Genomic DNA, 19,996 nt, shown 5'->3' with positions numbered 1-19,996 from the left:
ATATCCTAACATTCTGTCCATACTGCACCTATTTGTGTGTGAACACATGGGAATTGGAAAGGCATTGTATCAACCATACCATAACATGTTCAAACAAAACCTTACAGCACCAGTGTAAATTGTTGCGAAATTGTAAATAATATAAAAAGTGAACCACTGATATTTTGCAAAGTGGAAGTCCTGCTCTGTATGTACTGCAGTGAGAGTTGGGAGATAGGGAGTCTCACTGGATATTTTCTTTCCAAGATGTCTGACCTCAAAAATAATAAATGCAACTCCTCAGGGCAGCAACATATTCACATCTTAAAAGCATTTAGTGTACACCAAATTAAAATGCAATGTTATGGCAACGTTTTGTTGGGCTGAACACTGATTTATTCATGTGGATCGCTTCCCAGTGTGTTTTAATGCCATGATGGCAGTGAATTAATGGAGTCATGTAGGGTGAACCCAAGTGTTTATGAAACAACATATCATTTTACAGAACTGTATCCATAAATATTGGATTAATGTTTAGAGGTTACATGTGACACAATATTCTGGTTAAGTGTTTGTGACAGCATAGCACAGAGGGAAGATACTAAAGCCATGTGTAACTGAGATTCACAATGGTGATAGTAAAGTGTAAGATCATATAGTTTGCTTTCTGTATCACTTAGCTTAGGTAATGTATGTTATTCATACAGCTGTATAAACCTTTCCTGTCAATAACCTTTTATTTTAGCTACTTTGCTTAACTGTAGCCATGCAGTTGCACATCAAGGGAAAAAAACTGGATAGCTAGCTATTGGAGTGCTCAACACTAACAAATGCTATGACCTCAGCAACAACTGCCCAATAAAGATGAACAATGACCGTGATCTAAAGAGCTTACTGATGGGTGTCTAAAGTATCAGTCTGTACTTTCACCTGTTGGTCTAGTGTATGGCCAGTGAGATTGCTTGATATATTTGGAGACCTACATAGAATTAGAAGTACACAAAGTACCTTGACAACCTATTGTTCTGGTTGGTGAGGTTGCTGTAGTGGATATGTAAGACTTATTAGATGGGCAGCTAGATAGTTTAGTTTTGACATGTTGGCAATATTTGAGCATGGCTTATCTTGACAAGGCAGTCTCCTTGAGTGGAGGCTGAGCCCTACAGCCCAGGTTTGAAACCAGCCATGTCATCCTCTGGGACAGGCAGAATGAATCGGCTTTGCTCCGCTGGGGGAAAGGGTGGAAGATGCAGCCAAGGCTCTCCCTAATCACACTGCTCTCTCTGTACCCTGCGACTCCTCAGGTCCACGTGATTTTCTTTGATGATGTCAGTACTCAGTAGCGTCCATCCAAGAACGCACAGGTGCAGAGCTTTGTCACAGTGAGACACAGTGAGACCAGGCGTATTGTACCATTGGCAGTTCCACACAGGGTTATATGAAGGGGGGAAAAAAAACATTAAAAAATGAAGAATTGCTTTTTGTGTGATGCAGCTCTACAAGTTAATGCAGGCTATAGGGTCAGACCTGCATCTGCACAGTCTCAGAGGCAGTGAAGGCAGTTGTGACAGATACATTTACTAGCATGTTTTTATGAAATTTTAAAATTTGTGAAAAGCGTGAAAATGCATTGGCTGCAGTAATTTACCTTTTCCGGTATCTACAAAATCTGTCACAGGACCCCCCCCCCCCCCCCCCCAGTGAGTGCTGATGAGGTGTTAAGTGAAGTTGCACATGTATGTGGATAGCAGATGGTGCAGATAAAGCCTACGTTGCTGATAACCTTGTGTCCATGCTCTTTTATGCAAAACCTCTGGCTCACTTTCGTTTGTGATCACAGGTGCGTTTTAAGGGGGGGGCAGTTTGTCTGGACTCTTCAAAAGGCGTGGAAACACTGTAGGCCTGGGGAGCTGCATTCACTCCCCAAGCTGAATTCAGACGTACTGGCAACAAAATGGCATCTCTACGCAGGGCTGTCCGAGCTGACACCGCACAGGGATGCTTGGCTGATGTCACCACGCTGCGGTATTTTCATAAGGCTTGCCTTTTCATTTATCAGTCTTGCTTATTTCCCTCTCTGGTGTAGGGCCCCTGCGCCGGGTTGCGGTTTTGACCCACAAGCCCATGGTCAAGGCTTTTTCTGCTCCGCTGGTTGTCTGTGCTGGCTTTAGGTGGTGATATAGGAAAAGCTGTTCTGTAGGACATTTCCTGATGTCTTGAGGTGAAGTGGCACTCTGTCTGCTGTGAGGGAGGATGAGCAGCTGGGATGGTAAAGCTGCGGAGGCGGCCGGGCATACTCTGTTTCTTTCCCTCCGTCCATGTCTCTCTCAGGAAAGTGCACTAAGCCTGAGCCCCTGGCTCTCTCCCTCTCTCCCTCTCTGTCTTTCTCTCTCACTGCACAATTGTTCTTCTTTCCCGCTGGTGGCGAGAAGCAAGTGGAGCTCAATCGTCGACTAAGTCAAGCAGCAGGAGAAAGCTAACAAAGCAGGAAATACTTCAAACGGTTTCCGCATTAAAATAAGAGAGGTCTTCAGTTTGGCAGATGCTGACATTTGGTCTGTAAGAGATCTGGAGGGAGAGGGAGAGAGAGAGAGGGAGGGCGAGAGGGAGACTGTGTGTGGTGTGTGTGTGTGTGTGTTTTAGAGACGGGGGTTGGGAGGGGGGTGGCTTTAGCCAGCAGCTACTGTGCATAGCAGCTGAGCCATGAAGAGGGGATGCAGCGTTCGGGCACACATTCCCTCTCTCTGAGAGAGAGGCATGTGTGTGTGTGTGTGTGTGTGTGGTGGGGATTGCTTTGTAGAATCATCTGCACCTGTCCGCATGGCTTGTAATGTGAAGGCCAATTCTTTGGGTGAAACCTGACCCCGATACACACACTCCCACTGACTTAGAGCATGAAATGGCCCTGTGGGTCAGGACCTGAGACAGAGCACTGGTTTTGGCTCAGGCCTCTCCTGGTTCTGGGGGGGTAAGACCACGGTCCGTTTCAATCTGCTGCTGTACAGATGAGTGGGGGCTAAATCTGCATGGGGCACAGACCCCTGAATGAATTAATACATTGATTGCATTTTATCTGGCACTGCAAAGGCCTGCAACACAGATTTATTGTTTGTAAACAGGGTGAATGATTCCTCAGCCACCAGACATCATTTCTGTCACATATTCTGAATATTCCTTGTCATAACAGCTAACTTTTGACTTTTGGCAATTGTAATGTGTTTTGGCTTAATTCCATAAATTCTGCATTTTTAGTTCCAATTTGTGTAAGGATGTATTAGTGTTCGTTAAGGCTGCAATTTTCAGTTTTGCTGAGTCAGGGAGAGGCCTTGTCTAGGTCTTCAAACGTGGCACCTGTTCTACACTAGAGGGAGCTGTTGTGTCACTTTTGGTTTGGAGGGAAGGGGCCTTACTCCTGCAAAAGAGTACCTGTACACACGACTCCATATTTAGCAGGATGATACCAATAGCCCTCACCCAACAAACCCAACACACCAACTATTGACTCTCTGTAAAGGTTTGTACACATATTAATGCTGAAGTGCTTGCATCAACATGAGTTGTCCAACAGCTGTCCTGTGGTCAAGTAAACCTAGAAAGCCAAAAGGCTGAGGGTCTCACTCAAGGGTGATGCACAGCTGTTGAACCCTTGTGCCAGGTATTTCACCTTAGTGGCTTTATATGTTGCTTTAACAGCTGCTTGTATAAATCAAAATCTATGAATCAATGAATGCAGAAATCTATAACGAAATCTATAAATGATATGTGATATGTAATTCACCCTAGATGGAGTCATGTGTTAAGTAAATAAGTAACAAATTAACAGTTGAGTGACAGATCCACCTTGCCAAAGCAAAGGAACCCTTCACTAGCGGTAATGCGCTAGCTGCTTGTGGGAATGCAGTTTTGCTTGTATAAGTGACACATGTGGAAATATCCCTCTTGGATATCAAATCCCTGAGAGAGAGAGAGAGATACCCACACGTTATGGAGAGGCTGAGACACACCGATACTCCGGCTCTGCACGCCGTCCCCCGGGTCTCTGTTCCAGGAAGCGTGATTTGGCGGGCCCTCTCAGGAAGCGGCCTCCCGCTCCGTGCGGCCCGGCGCCCTGGGGCCGGCCGCGCTCCTGATTGTTGTGATTTCCAGCACAGCTGCGGGGGCAGCGGCCACCTCTGCAGCGGCGCGGCGCATCCCGCGCGCATCCTCTCGCCGCCTTGGGTTTCCAAAACAATGATGCTATTAACCCCCGCCTCGCTCGCGCGGTTCCACTGTTATGACTGGGGCGGCTCCGCACACAACCCCCCCCCCCCCCTGCCCCCCCTGCCCCTCCACCTTCCTCAGTGAACCGGTAGGAGATTGGGAGCGTTTCTCCTACCGCAGGGCTGGGAGAGCTGCAGAGAAATGGGAGCTGTTCCTTGTGGTCCTGATCAGAGCAACAGTGTGGCTGTGTGGCAGTGCAGGGGTCTCAGGAACTGGGCTTTTCACTCAAAGGGTGTGGGATGGATTCCCACCCCTGGCTTTGCCACTGTACCATTGAGTAAGGTACTGAACTTTAGTTGCTTCAGTTGAAAATATCCAAATTGATAATATGTAAATCATGAGCCACGTTTGCTAATTTAGATGAGGTGTCTGCCTGCATGCAGCTAACTAAATAAATACATACATATATATGCATACATACATAGATACGTACACGCATACACACATATAAATACCAGAGACACAGTCCTTCTGATCAGGGTGAAAGACAGGGCTGTTGTCCTAATATGCAAAGTGTTTTCAAGGAAATGGGAAATGAGACTAGTAATGTAACACAATTTAAATAATCCCATTCATAAACTGAGCTGAAACAAGGGTAGTGTAAAGGCATTGGTAAATTAATTTGAAGTGTTGTGAGCGGTACTGAATCTAATTTAAATAGCAGTTAACAATGAATATGTTATTAAAGGTATTGATGAGATGGATTTACAGGTTACCCACAATAAATCTAAAGATCTGAACAATGTGTCACAGACAGCTGCAGGTGTTTCCAAACATGCATTAGGCACACAGACGGATCAGGCTTTTGGTGTGAGGTGAGAAAGGACTCCAGAAACTCCAGGCCCGTTTTTTTTTTTCCCTTGACTTTGGCCTCGTTTCAGAGGGCCAGGGGTGAACGGTATCAGGTGTTATGATACCTGAAGGCGTGAGAGCTCTTTGCCTGCTCTTTGCTGCTGTGGGCTCTGAGATCAGACAGTCTCACCTGTTTACCTGGTCATACCTGTCTGGCTGTGAAGGGAAACAAATAGAAGTTTTGTTGTACAAGTGCAGCACAGCGCTCTTTGTTCCGCGAATGCTAATGTTACAGTGGAAGTGTGTGTGGGGGGTTACTGGCTGGACGCCTGATGGCTGATACTGGTCACTGGGGGCAGTTCTCGTAAAAGGGGGGGGGGCTTTGGGAGGTCATGAACTCTGGTGAGGTGGCTCTCATGAAGGCTGAGTTTCACAGGCTGGGATGGACCCGTGGAGCAAGTATTGCTTTGGGAATTTCCCCCTCGTCACCAGCAACAGTAATGAATTTGTTCTCTGGGGTTTGAGTTGTAGGCGTGGTCACTTATTTTCAACCGTTTAGAATTAAATTAGGTTTCGGAAAACATGGACAAACGGTCTGGGTAAACATCACACACACACACACACACACACACACACACACACACACACAACATATTAGACATCTCACTTTCTATTGTACCCTTAAGTAAGCGCCTCGACCTGTCCACTAGTTCAGCTGAATTAAGTTGTTGTAGGATGTGGCAAAGTGTGAACGTGTTAGCCAAGTTTCCAAGGATCTGCTCAGCAAACAAAAAAGTAAATAATAAAATGTAACAAGGTGCCAGTATATCCTCCCAGCTGAGGCTGCAGTACTGTCTCAGGAAGAAAGCAGTCTGAACAGAGATCGTGGAAGGTGGGAGTCTGTAGCTGGTACTTAGCCTATTGATTTGTTATGATCAAAATAACATGGTTGCCAATAATGTAAATATCTTCATAAATGCACATCCGGATGTGATTGCTTTTAAACAGCTGCCAAGCCCTTATTTTTTACAATTAAGCCATTTAATTATTTTTGCATGTCTGTGTTATGATGAATAGTCTTTATATATGAATTATGCTAATACCCAGCAGGGTGCATTTAGTTGTTACTCGGTTACTTCGGTTGTTACTCATTTTCGTTGGATCGAACTGTTACGTATACCTCCGTGGCTAGGTTTCACTGCGTTTAAAAGTCGGCAAATACTTAATATGTAAAAATGTCTGCTATTTTAAAGGAACGTTGTCAAGTTACCATTGACCTTTCTGCCTAGTTTATCATATTACAAGCTGAAAAAGAACGACCTTTCATTTAAAATAAATTTGCTATAAATTATGTCATTCACCTACATTGAAGAGTATACTTATTATTTTAAGGTTCTGTTTCGTGTAATCTTATGGAGATGCAAGCGGTTCTGCGGTTCTGCAGTTATGACTTTAATCCGGGTCCCTGCGCAAGCTCGACCCAATGTATTTTGATACGTTGTAAATGCATTTGGTTGAAAATCGAGAATTTAATCTGTCCGTGCCAAAGATTTAATGGACGCGTGTTGTGTGACAGTGCTGGAAAAAATAACAATATATGGAGACCTGTATGGCAGAGAAACGGTTCTGAATGCGTGTCTGAAAAACGTTTAAGGACCTAGTATGGCCTCGCGGCGTCTTTCTCTTGCGTTTTAAATAGACGTTTTCTAAGAGTGGTAAGTATGCTGGTATATTGCATTGATAAACACGAGATATGAACGAGAGATATGTTGAAATTAAGTCCGGATTTATATGCGCACACGGTGTAGCATAGATTGCCCTTGCATTGTAAACATTTCAGGAATACTCCAGTTAGGGGCGCATTTATCTTGCCTTGGAGTCAGCATGAGCAGTAGGTGAAAAAATACTGTAGGCGGTCTGAAGTTGGGGCTAAAGGTGAGCAATTCTCAGACTTAGCACGATTGATGTGACAATTTAAACACCGTTTTAATCATGTGGGGGCGATGCACTAAAAGATTTGCAACATTGTTGTACTCTTGTGCACCTCCTGTGTACTCATTGACTGTAAACATTGACTGTGACATTACACAGCGTCCCCACTTCCTAGACTTTTAATGAGCTGCGATGTGTTCCTTTACGATAGACCATCTGATGCCGGGTAGATGGCTCCATGGGTTGTGTTAATTATAATCAGTGAGTCTGTCTGGTTAAATATGTTTCACTGAATATCTACTGTAGCTATGCGACATAAATTGACTACCGCAGACGTCATCGGCTTGAAAGCAAATGGCAAGACTGTGTTTTATTAATTAGTACAATGCATCTGTACAAAGCATGCCAACCCAATGAACACACCAGTATCTCTTGCCTTTTGAGTTTTGAGTTACTGGGCAGTGCAGTAGCTGTCCCTGGACAAAAGGGGGCATTACATATTTAAACGTTTACTTATGCGGAGCCGCAGAGGGAATATTCGGACAGGGAATGGCCCACTGTCCAGCAGGAGTGATGATGAATGGTGTGTGTGTGTGTGTGTGTGTGTGTGTGTGTGTGTGTGTGTGTGTGTTGGGGGGTGGTGGTGGTGGCATCTACTATGTTATTCCAGGTTTTTATTATTATTATTATTATTATTGTTATTATTATTATTTCTTTTTTATTATTATTACAGGTTTGATTTTTATTTTTGCGCTCGGTAATGTCACCATGTCCACTTGATGAGGATAAACTTACACCTGTTCACCAACACTTACATAAGTGGTTTTGGTAGGCGATTTTTAGAACAACAAAAATCTGATCAGAGACATTTTGCATTCTGGCCTTCATTAATGATGAGATGCCGGTGAGTCAGGGCGTGTGAGCCTTTTCTACGGGCGCTCACAGCTGTCCTTGGTCCAGCTCAGCTTCTCTATAGAAAATTCTAGCATGAGCATCTACAAGTGGTTTCAGGTCAAGCGTTTTGTCATCTGTTCTACTGTGTGGTAATTTAGCATTTATCACAGAGACCGAGGGATCCTGAAATTGTAGCCTTGGTGGGAAATACAGACATACACCGAGCTCATAGCGCTATCAGGCTTTTACACCATGATCGCGTTGAAGATAAACGGGCAGTAGTTAGAGCAGCCAGTCAGATTGTCACCATAAAGGAAAGACAACACCCATGTGTGTATTTATTCATAAATGTATCTATAAAATGCATCCAAGTCTGTAGGCTCCTTTGGTAAGCAACAGCTTAGCGGCTTACCACTTTATTAGAACAATTATCCACAAATGAATGTGTGGTCTTATTTTTTTGGAACAGGAGAGGCGTTTCTTACTTATTAAGATTCTGTCATTAGTTCAATATGCAATAACAATAATATTTTTAAAAAACTTTTGTGAGTTATGGCTAGAATGTCCATCATTAATGTTGCTTGAAATGATGTATCGGGAGATAATTTTGCTTTACAGTTGGATTAAATCGTCTCTCTGATACAGTCATAAAATTTCCATTATTATTACCGAAAGTCCATGAAACACATTCATATACTTTTATTTGATCAATTATTATCCTAGGACAGTTTACTGATATGTGTGTAGCTCAGTTATATCGTTACGATTAAGTATCTGCAAGTCTGCCAATGAAATTCGATTGCTACTTGCTGTTCCCGTTTTAGTCACTGGGAAACATCGGCTGGGCTAACTTGCGCTGTCAGTCCCTCGAGGTAGCACCTGCCATCTGTCGCCTGGTCACAGCACGCATTTCTTCACATTCTGAGGTGGTAACGTGAGTCCTTTGTATGGCCAAAGTCCATACAATTTCTACAAAATGAATGATTTCCACAAAATGCACAAGTAAGCAAGTATACGAGAGTTCGATTTAAATGCCTACGGTTATTGCTTGCAGTTCTGCGCAATCTTGTAATTTCAGGGACAGCTAGAGGGAAATTTCACTTGGTAATGTAACCAACGTATAATGTATAGCGTCATACTTAGCGTCATTATTCTGTCAATCACCCCCCCCCCCCCCTCCAACCCACATACACAGAGCACACACATACACACAATATCTGACGTCAAAACCGAAGTACAGAAAATTAATTGGCACTTTTAATAAAAGAATCAGTTACTTCCAGATACTGTAGTTAACTGAGGAGGCATTTACCGAATCAGTATGTAAAAAAAAAAAAAAAAAACATTCAGTTTATTCGATTCAACGCACAGATCGGTTTGGTCACGCTTTGGTCACTCTACGGTCCACTTTGATGCAGTTTTACTTTTTCCGTTACCTTCATAGTATCTGACTTATGAACATAATCTTCTTGTTATTAATATTATTAGTATATGAACTTGAACTGAAGTTTATATTTGTGTAAATTATGACAAAGTACAGCACTGAGTTTAATTCTTTAGGAAGAAACTGAATTGATATGTTGTTACAGTCATGCGTTAACTGCAGTAAAATACAATTATTTCGGTTGGACAACATTCATTAGTATTGTTGACAATCAATTCTGTATTCTGTATAAAACATATATCAATATTTTGTATCTTTATTTCGATAGGGTTTATGTTGTTTATTATTCTGTTATTCTTTACGTCAATTAGATGAGAGAAATATCACTCATATCTGCGTAATTAATATACCAGATGAAAATGTCATCTGTTAAAATCAATTCATTTCATTTTTTCATTTGATACGTTTGTTGTTTTTAAAATCCAAGTAGCCTGAGCAAAAATAGAATGCACTGTGAAATCCCATTGCTTGGTTGGTATATTCATTTAGCCAGCCAATTAAATTATGACGTGTTTTGTACACAACACCTCTGGTTGTTGTGATGGAATACCCTCGTAGAAATATGCGCTTTGAAATTTTGCTGAAACCACAATATATCGGACAGACAGCACGAACAAACTGCAAATGCTGACGTTGAATCAATCGCGGAAAGAGTGCAGCTGGAAAATATGATTTTTTGACGTTACTATTCAATATAAAATATTATACATTTTTTTACTCTGCGCATTTGATTAATACGACAGCTGATGTAACTGCAAATGTCTAATGAACAGCTACAGTAGCGTGTGTTTGAGAAGGTCTTTGATAAAATACTTAATGTTCTTTTGTCTTACATCTGATACACATATATCAATACGTGTTCAATCGTTTTAATATAAGCACTGGCACATAGGCTTAAAAAGCAAACACACGTCAATAACTAGTGGAGTTCATTCTGGTATTCATTTCTATTCAACATGTTTATTTGTAAAATATTTTAATCTGTAACAGAACTAAATAGTTCTCAAGATTGGCTCAAGATCATGGTCCCAGATTTATTTTACAGAAGTGTTAAAAAATAGTGAAAACTTACTCGTAACAAAGACGCATACTTCGGCATATACTCTAAGTCTGCGTTTGGGTCCCAAATCTAATGTACCCCCTGTATATTACATTCCGAAATAAATAGTACTGATTGTGCACGTAAACAGCAACACAAGTATGTTTACCTTCACTGTTTTCGTGGACTGTATTTAACGTGGTGGATTTTGTGATGCTGCAGCGATTTAAGTAGAGCATATATCACATACCCATCAGAACAATTTTGTGTAATTGTTTTGTCTCCCTCTGAAATATATTTTATGATTGCTTGCACTGTGTTGTGTAGGGAAAGATAATTGTATTTTCGGAGGTGTCAGTTGTCTTGAACCCATTGGTTTTACTGTTATTTACATTGTTTTCGTTTTTTTTCTTAAGATTATCTGGCTACGCTAGAGACTGAAGCCGAGAGTTAGTGGATTACAGTATGAATATAACGAATATTTTGTTTTGGAGTTGGAATATGTAGCCTACAGCACATGTACGAGAAAGGAAAGAGAAAGAAAGAGAAGCGGAGAAAAATGTACAAATTATTGCTTGATGGGTTAACCTGTTGCGCTGACTCCAGCTGCGCTTCTCAAAGTGAATGCTCCCATTACAATTTTAGCCTAATAGGTGAACATGCGTCATGCAAACGACAGACTAGCCAGCTCATCCACAGTAAGAAATTAAAATTCATATGAATGCGGATTGCATCGGCCTATTTGTTCTTCAGGGTTGTTGGCAATTTTATTTATGCTGTTTTACATATTTAACTATATAACGCGAAAATATGCGTTCCAGTTTGACACTTTGTCAGTTCTTTGACGTTCACATGGTACATTTCACTTAGCTTGACGCGAATCATTATAAAGTCAAAATTTCTCGACCACTTTCACAAAAAATCTGTGGCCGGGACAAAACGTGCATCTTTAAACATTTAAGAGATTTGGGTGGAACGTTGAGAACGTTTTAGCTTGGAAGACTGATGTTTTGTTGTTTTGAGTAAGGAATTATATTATTTTTTAAAATTGCAATGTACTTAAAGTCCTAGCTGTAGTTAACACCCTGCATTATTACAATCCAATAAAATGTGTGAGAGTTTCTGTGTTGACATTTGACTTTATAAAGAACATTTATATTCGCTGCAATCAAGATAATTATTGGAAAATCAAAAAAGGAAAACCGTGGAAATTACAGCCGCATCAAGCGCCATTGTTTAACTCCAGGAACTGGTCTGTAACGTTGGTAATGGTGTGTTACCCAACCGTACACACAAGAGCGTGCCTGCAATTGATTCCCGAGACAACTTATGTCACTGATCCGTGCATGCGGAATAGGTCCTGTTATATGTTGGACCTTTTTTCCACCTAAAATCAAATTTTGGAATCTATTCCTCGGTGTCCTTAAGGAATTGCAGAAAAGTCCACACTGGATTCAATTTGGTTAATGTCGCCTTGTGCGTGTCCCTCCGTCTCAGTGACAGAGAGATCTCTTTGGCAAACAGCGTGCAACGTGGACATACTTTGGTTAAAAATGATTGACTTAGGCCAGATGCGCTAACAGTAACACTAGTAGACTCTTTGCACTTGTGCGGTGCAATGAAATGTAGGGAAAGAACAGGGGGGAGAAATTAAGAAAGCAAAAAGGAACGCGCGAGAGAGGCATCAGTGGAATGTTACTCACGGTGAAAATGCAAGATTGTTTAGTCTGTTTCTATTCATTTTCGTTCTTCTAGTTTTGAATCACTTTCTAATAAACAGACTTTCCAAAGTTACATCAGCTTATTATGTGGCATTTGTAACCAAAGACAGCCGAGTTCGCTGCGTTAAATGTTGTGTTTTTGTGTCATCTTTTGCCCAAAAGTTTAACAACATCCCCGCCCCTCCTCAAACGCTACACGTACAGATGCCGTAGTTAAACTTCTGCAGTTGTTGAGAAAAAAATGTAAGGATCAGTTTTACCCTAGAATTAACTATGTTTGTTTAGTTCGGTTCCAAGTAAGTTCACTATATTTTGGTATAACGCCTACTCAGACCCAAACCAGCAGTTCATGGTCTGTGTGTTTTAGGAGTGTTCTCTATTTATGACGAGGGTGAGGTAGAACACATATATTAATGTTATTATGGATTGAATAAAACTATCCGTGTTTAATAAATAACTGATTTGTGGACCATGTTTCAAACGTCACACCTATTACAGGTCCGATGGAATAAGATAAAAGCGCAAACTGGTTTTAACGCTTTGTAAGAAAATCAAAACAATGTTGGTGCTTTTTTCTGGTTATACACACTGTTTGTGATGTTTACTCGGCTTGAAGCAAATATGAAGAGATTATGGAAAAACGCGCTGCAGTTCATTAGAAGTTAAGACCTGGTTGTTGTATATATATTTTAATTGACTAGCCTCTGAATCATCAGTTTAACACACAATAGTGAGGACCTCAAAAACGGTCCCATTGAAGAAGTATCATATTAGGATAGACCGTAGATAAACTATTTAAACTGTTGGTGTTAGCGGTCTGTGAAGTGTCTCGTTAAATCAGTGATTGCGTAAAGCTGCAAACGTGTCAATAAACGTATTACTTAGTCTAACGCAAATCTGAAACCAGACTCGGTAAGCAAGGCTTAATAACATGATTGAGAGCAATATATTATATTATTTTTATTTTTAGCATGATGACAGTGTTTAATTTGAACGAACATGATCCAACACAAGAAACAAAGAAAGAAAGAAGGGAAAAAAAGACTCTTGTGATGAGTAATATCACTCTGTGAATGATCTGAAGACATGCGAGTGCAGCACCGTGAAAGTCCAGGGGATAAGCTGTTCAAACAAAGTGTAATCTTTCAACACTAGTTTCGAGTCTGCCTCTATAGTACACCACGCTTCTGTTCTCTGTAACACCATGAAGAAAGACAAAGCATCTTTACTCAAACACTACAGATTTATCTTAATATATCAACCCGACAGTCGTGGCTTTCCAGACTATTCTTTTTGTTGTCTTTTAGTCATAAAAGACTGCAACAGAATGCCACGCGCGTATTCACACCAACCTACCTGTTGAACAGACGTAGGCCCTTTTGGTTTCTAATGGCTTCGTTATAAAAACAAAATACACTTAAAAGTGCACGAGTGAATAGACAGAATAAGCATTTGTAGATATATGGTATGACATTTGATAAACAGCGAAAGTGACATAATTTTCAAATGTCAATCTATATAGTTGAAAAAATATATATTAAAACGAGGTTTTGGTACTGCTATTTAGGTACCATGTTATATTTATGTATGAATACATTTGAATTAATTCTAACATATTATTATAAGATAAAAATGAACTATGTATGTGTCTGGTATACCATATCAAGGTCACTCTTAATTTAGGTACAAAGCCTTTTTGCCGTCAATCAGGCAAATAAATGACAATGAATACTTTCATCCCTGCGCCTCCCCAACCCAACAAATCGCAGTCTTCTGAAATCAGGACAGAAGACAGACTCGCCTGTGCAATATTACCATACATCTTTAATGACTTCCGACCTAGCACGCACAATTTAACTCGGGTTATCTACACTGCAGAATGGCGGCCTACTGGAAAAAGCCAATTGAACACACAGTCAACACTGCTTGCATAAAAAGAGCCATGCCTACTCTCTGTGTGTTAAAGAGGAAAAATACATCAGCGTCATTTAGTCTGGATTTAGAATGATTCTTGAATTGTTTTACTAGAAGACTTCTGCTTCTCTGATTGCATGGTCTGCTGGCGCATATCTGAAAAATACTGTACAGCGAATGCTCTCGAGTTCTGACTGAAAGGCCTATAAATCGAGACCATCTTAGTGGGTAGAAAGTTCAAATTGCGTGGTGTACTATGGATATTTTATATGAGAGACAAGTCCTCATTGTCAAGTAGGTTATGGGACGCATAGACACCGGAAACGCGTTACTTCTAATTTATTTAGAAAACGATGTGATGTACATTGACGAAATATAGTTATAGTTGCAGTTAAATCGATCATTTTGCATATTATGCATAACATTAACTGTAGATAAACCTCCGAGAACTAGGTCAAACGTGGTAAAAAAAAAAATTATGATGGGCAAAACACACGGCCTTTTTCCGTACGAAGTGCATCGCATCGACTAAAACTGAAGAAAACAAGCCAATAAAAATCACTTACGTAACTAATGGAAACGCTCCCAATTCCTCTTTTCTTCCCCCGACTTTAGTTTAATACTGATCGCGCGACCTTTTTAAGTGCCTTTATTTTAACGTGCAGTCGTCACCTACATTCCTTACTTCATCCCACCGCTCGCGCCCAAAAACCAGACTCGGAGAGGAGGCAAACAAAAGCTGGGGCTAGATTGAATTAATTGCTGGTTGCTAAACTTTGCAGCTCTCGCATTGGATAATTATGTGGCCATAGCAACGACATGAAAATGCCTAGGAGCCGCGTTTTTGACTCGTGCATTTCCTGGCCCCTGCCTGCTCCATAGGTTCGTTTCGATTCCAGTAACGTTCTTGTGCTTGTCTTTGATCTCCTTTTACGTCGAAAGGTTTAACGGAGGATGCCCGATGAAATTGTTTCTGCAATACGCATTTTTCTCCATTTTATGTAGGTTCGGCATTTCACAGTGGTTTCGACACGCTTGAAACAGGCCTCGCAACATCTAATAAAAAAAAAAAAAACACAAACAGGATGAAGGTGATAAATCAGACAACTTCTCTCCTTAATAAAGTCAATGTTTGTATTTATTGTAAAGGGTATATGAAACTATGGTGGGATCGATTTATGTTTTATTATTATTCGCAAAGTTTACATGCAGTCGCTTTCCAAAATAAAATACAAATAAAAAAAGAAGAGGTTATAATCTTATTCTTTTGTTTCATAGACTGCTCCTCCTATAAGAACATCTCCAATACGATACCCCATACAAAACAAAACTGAAGATGGCCTTTTAGTGATAACCTGCAGTGTGTAAACATATAGATAAGGGGTGGGGTAACCAACTGAGTGAATACAGATTTGTTGAAATCTGTCCTCTAAAATAATAATAACGATAATAATAATAACAAGAATTAAGACATTTTATTGTTACTGTTTTCAACAAGATAACCGGTTATTACATTCTATTAAAATACCTTTAAACGCCTACCATCTCTCCTCTCTCCGCGTGGACAAAAAATCCTGTAATGACTCTGGCCTTTCGCTTGCTTTTTTTGTACATCACTTCAAGTGTCTGAAGATATTTATGTCTCGACCGTCCACGCTTTTTATTGTCCTTTAAAAACAAGTCCCTTTTTTTTTAAGAGCCGAGGTCGACCAGGTTGGACGACATAGGGTTCAGTATAGTATCGTGCAACGAATGGTGATGGTGCACGGTGTCCGTGCTGGGGACAGGAATTGCGCTGGGACCAGGCGGGGGCGCAAGGCCGTGGAGAGGCGGCAGCCCCGAGTTTGAAGTCAGGAGCAACGCTGGGCTTGATGAGGTGTGATCGGGGGTCCCCGAGGGTGTTTTATCGTCGTCCGAGCTCCCCAAAATAGTTTTATTTCCATTCATGGAAGAAGTCAATGGGTTATGGCTGTTAGTGTTTGAGTTCTCGTTGTTTTCCCTGTGGAAGAGAAAAGTTTAATTAGGATAGCCTAATGCGCACAAGTCCCGTAAACCCTCGTAAACACCCGTCCTCTGAAAATCACTCTGCCTCTTTTGGTTAACCTGAGTGTAAGTTCCAAAGACGGAAACGTATATAAACCATAAATCACTAACTGCACTTCTGAAGCAACACCTTGCTTCTACAAAAATACCTAAATTCGTATTTTTGAGAAAGGGCTAATGTGTCAGGTAAATATTACAGCTGCACTTTCAGCAAATACCAAATGGTATGGAAAGCACAACATGTAGTTCAGTTGCTCATATTTACAAACAAATACGAAAACGTTAGCCAGTGGAAAACATAAAGTACAGGCCTGGACACAAAATCGGCCGTTTATTTTGAGGGAAACTCACGATCCTCATAATCTTTTGAATTGGTATAGTCACCTGTGTAATTTTGATTCGCGGCATTGAAAATAAACTACGCAAAAAATAACTTTTGAAGTTTGAAGAGTGTTACATCGGTGTAGTCAAATGCTACCTGAAATTAACACCAGTACTTGCTGCCAATACATGCACGTGTTTTAAAGAAATGATGAGAAATGTACAGTCTCATATTATAGCCTCGGTAAATATTGTTAGACAAAAATTAGGTAATCATAATTCTGGTGTTTGACCCTATATGTATATTTTACAAATACATCTCAATGTGAAACACACAGTGACAACAACACATAATAATAATAATAATAATAATAATAATAATAATAATAATAATAATAATAATAATAATAATAATACATCTGAACTGTGATGTAAAACTAAATGGAGTAATATGTCAGGATATGATGCAAATATGCAATATAATACAATATGCCCACGAGTTTCAGGTTGTGTTTGTGTTACGCGTGCGTGTTGACACACATATTAGTTTATTCGTTCTTTACAATATGGAAAACGTGGGAATTAAAGGCAAATATACATTATTTATGTAGAACGTTATAGGCTATATGACTTCAGTTACGATACCGTTCTACCCTTCTGATTTTCAATAAATGGAAAAATAGTCCTGAGATTATTGCATGTTTTAGACACTGCTGATTACAATAAAGCATATTGTAAGATATCATTTTTTGAACTTTACTGATTTTGATCTGAAATGACAGGATTGCAGGTATAAAAGGCCTCTCCAAAACAACAATTTAATAAAATATGAAACAGTATGACAACACCAAAGGGCGATAAAACGCTCAATTCTAAATGGCCGTGTATATTTTAGAAAGTATAAACTGTAGTGACTCAATGTCCTAAAGTAGAAATGCAATGATTTACCGCGGACGCTTCAGCCTGAATTAGGTGCCGCCGGGTGAAACAAGACACCCTCTTGGGTGAGTAACTGACAGGCGAGCAGTGCACTTTTAAATCTAACATGTATAATTAACAAAATGCAACTTTGACATTTTAAACGTTTCATAAAGAAATTGCAATATCATCATCGCCTTTCATCTGAAGCAATACTCAGAAGTGCAGAGATACTCATAACAAAAATGTATCACTTATGTGTGGCCTATAAATTATATTTATCTACAGTGTTATCAACCTACTTTAGCTCTTTACAAGAACAACAATGCAAATTTGAGATTAAAAGTTGTCTTAATAAACGTTTCCCAGGTCTGACTCATGACTTCCACTTCGGGTTATGAAATTAACTGTTATATTAAAAGTTATCGGCGTGACGCTATTTTTGAAATCTAAAAAAACTACATTTTTGCGGTTGGACGTGTGAAGGACAGTGTACATCTCATATAACATTTGTACCCTTCAATATATTTCAACGAGAAGAAGAGACAAGTTACACTCTTTTGTTACATACTTTTTTCGTTTTGTCAATTTTTTCTTTTCCTGGAAAATGCAGATTATTTCCGGTGTTTGGTCCAATGCAAAATGTGAATACCACTTCCTTGAAGACTGCTCGCATACACAGAGAAAAGCAATGATAGAGAAGCGTCATTGTGAACGGACATATTCACTCACTCGTACCTTTCCTTTGCCTCTGCTGCGCGGTCCCTTTGTCGTCTGTTCTTGAACCAGTTGCTAACTTGGGTGGTTGTCAGTCCGGTGGCCTCGGCCAACTCCCTCTTCTCCCGCGGGGAAGGGTACGGGTTGTGGGTGTACCACTCCCTCAGCACGCTCCGGCTCTTTTCCTTGAAGCAGTAACTGGTCTCCTCTCCGTCCCAAATCGACCGGGGCAGGGGGAACTTTCGGCGGACACGGTACTTTCCCACAGCCCCGAGAGGGCGTCCCCGCAGCTTCTCCGCCTCGATATAGTGTGCCTTTAGCCAGAGTTGCTGCAGCTTTGGGTGGTTGTGAGGAGAGAACTGGTGGCTCTCTAGAATTTTGTAAAGCTCTCTGAAATTACCCCTGTGAAAAGCAACCACTGCTTTCGCCTTCAGGACGCTTTCATTCTTGTGGAGATGTTCGCATGCAGGTAAAGACCACAAAAAACGACCAAGACGTTCGATGTTGCCCCCTTGCTGGAGAACCTCACAGACGCACGCCACTTGCTCTTGCGTAAAGCCAAATGTTGGAAGCATAGCCATGGTTGCTAGTTAATAAGCAGGTATGTTTTTCGTCTTGTTTTTCGTTGTCTCTCAAACTAAGACATTAAAACTTGCACACTGTAAGTCCGTGGACGGCAAGGCAGAGTCGCAAGAGTACGAAAATTACGATGATAGAATCCAGTCCGAGCGAAAAACTTTTTAGTCCTGTTCGGAGGTATATTATATACAGCAATCCCATCAAACTAACGCGAAACCAAGGTTTTCTCCTCCCAGAGTCGATGGCCACCTTTTCTATACCGTTTCAACATAACGTACTCCTAAAGACTAGCCTCGTTCGCTTGTTTTAATAATATTATTCTAAGCTGGCAAGAAAAGCGATTATGTGAACTGTGATTGGTTGGTTATCTGACCCGGGGATGGTGAGGATAAGACAATAGTTTTAGTCAAATTATTTGCCATGGTTACGCTGTCATTCAAAGTAACCCGATATGCTTTGAGGTGGCTCCCTGGCTCCGCTGACAGATTGTTCTCTCCATTCCTAGCCCGCCTACCGATTGAAATATTGCTTAGATTTTTCCCTCTATATTAAATTTTTTTACCCAAGCCTTGACAGACACTCAGAGTAGCCAAAGAGTGCGGAGCTGTTTTGCAGTGATTTCTCCGTTCCGGGGAGGGTGGCGCCAGAGAGCCTGGTGCGCCTTTATCGCGTGCGCATTTACACAACGCAGCAAACTCCAAGGACTCTGAATGTTAGCGTCCAGCTACCTGAACAATAAATCATGCGTATCTCTATTTCATTAGTGCTTAATTAAATACTTTCACTAGTCTATAATTACATGCAAATTATATGAGTACCTTAAAGCGGCCTTTCCATGTCAGGAGAGGACAATTAATGCACGCCTTTATGAATTCTGTGGCAAACTCCGAGTGTTATTTATATAGAACGTCTCCACGCAAGACTGTTCCCCGCAGGGAGTTTGCTCGTATTTATCCCTTTCATGTCCCAGGTTCAATAACTGCGAAGCCATCTGCAATAACTATGGCATCGTTTTCAACTTACTCGGTTACAGTGAACGCATGCAAAGTAATTCAACATGCAACAGTCGCTGGTATAAAAACAGTACCAAATATTCTAAGCAATTAATTAAATCTATGCACACATCGTTGTTGTTGCGGGTGTACCATACGTTATTCCTTGCACACAATATACGTGGAAAATGTCAAGTCTTTTTTTCCGGACCCAGTGCACTTGCTACTGTATCATAAGCGGTGCGTTTCGATAATAGAACTCTGGAAGTCTTGTAAAACTCCCTAGGAAATGTTGAGAGAAGGATCGTCTTCTTTCTACGCAGTCACAGCTAGCCTCTCACGACCTACAAGGGTGACTTCGAGAGAATTCATCATGTTTACCTATGTTTCCGAGGAATTAACCCGTGGTCCCGGTAAGACAAATTTAACATGTTGAATATAAAATATTGCT

General features: G+C 40.8%; 1 protein-coding gene across 1 annotated transcript; it reads right to left on the bottom strand.

The window, feature by feature from the left end:
• Window positions 1-15,145: 15,145 nt before the first annotated feature.
• Window positions 15,146-18,838, bottom strand: six2a (SIX homeobox 2a). Its single transcript, XM_036546840.1, has 2 exons — window positions 17,996-18,838; window positions 15,146-15,974 (listed from the first exon to the last, which is right to left on the bottom strand). Exons 1-2 carry the CDS (start codon window positions 18,553-18,555, stop codon window positions 15,668-15,670), a joined length of 867 nt encoding a protein of 288 aa, XP_036402733.1. The 5' UTR covers window positions 18,556-18,838; the 3' UTR covers window positions 15,146-15,667.
• Between the last annotated feature and the right edge of the window lie 1,158 nt (window positions 18,839-19,996).

This window comes from Megalops cyprinoides, chromosome 15 (genome assembly GCF_013368585.1).
Source record: "Megalops cyprinoides isolate fMegCyp1 chromosome 15, fMegCyp1.pri, whole genome shotgun sequence".
Taxonomy (NCBI): Eukaryota; Metazoa; Chordata; class Actinopteri; order Elopiformes; family Megalopidae; genus Megalops; species Megalops cyprinoides.
Note: the sequence above shows the minus strand (reverse complement) of the source record. Positions and strands in the feature narration are given on the sequence as shown.

Excerpts from the sequence above, each read along its gene's own strand:
- six2a (XM_036546840.1), bottom strand. The coding sequence starts at position 18,555 with ATGGCTATGCTTCCAACATTTGGCTTTACGCAAGAGCAAGTGGCGTGC. Across the intron at positions 15,975-17,995 it reads GCAGCAGAGGCAAAGGAAAG|GGAAAACAACGAGAACTCAA; the intron begins GTACGAGTGAGT and ends TCTCTTCCACAG.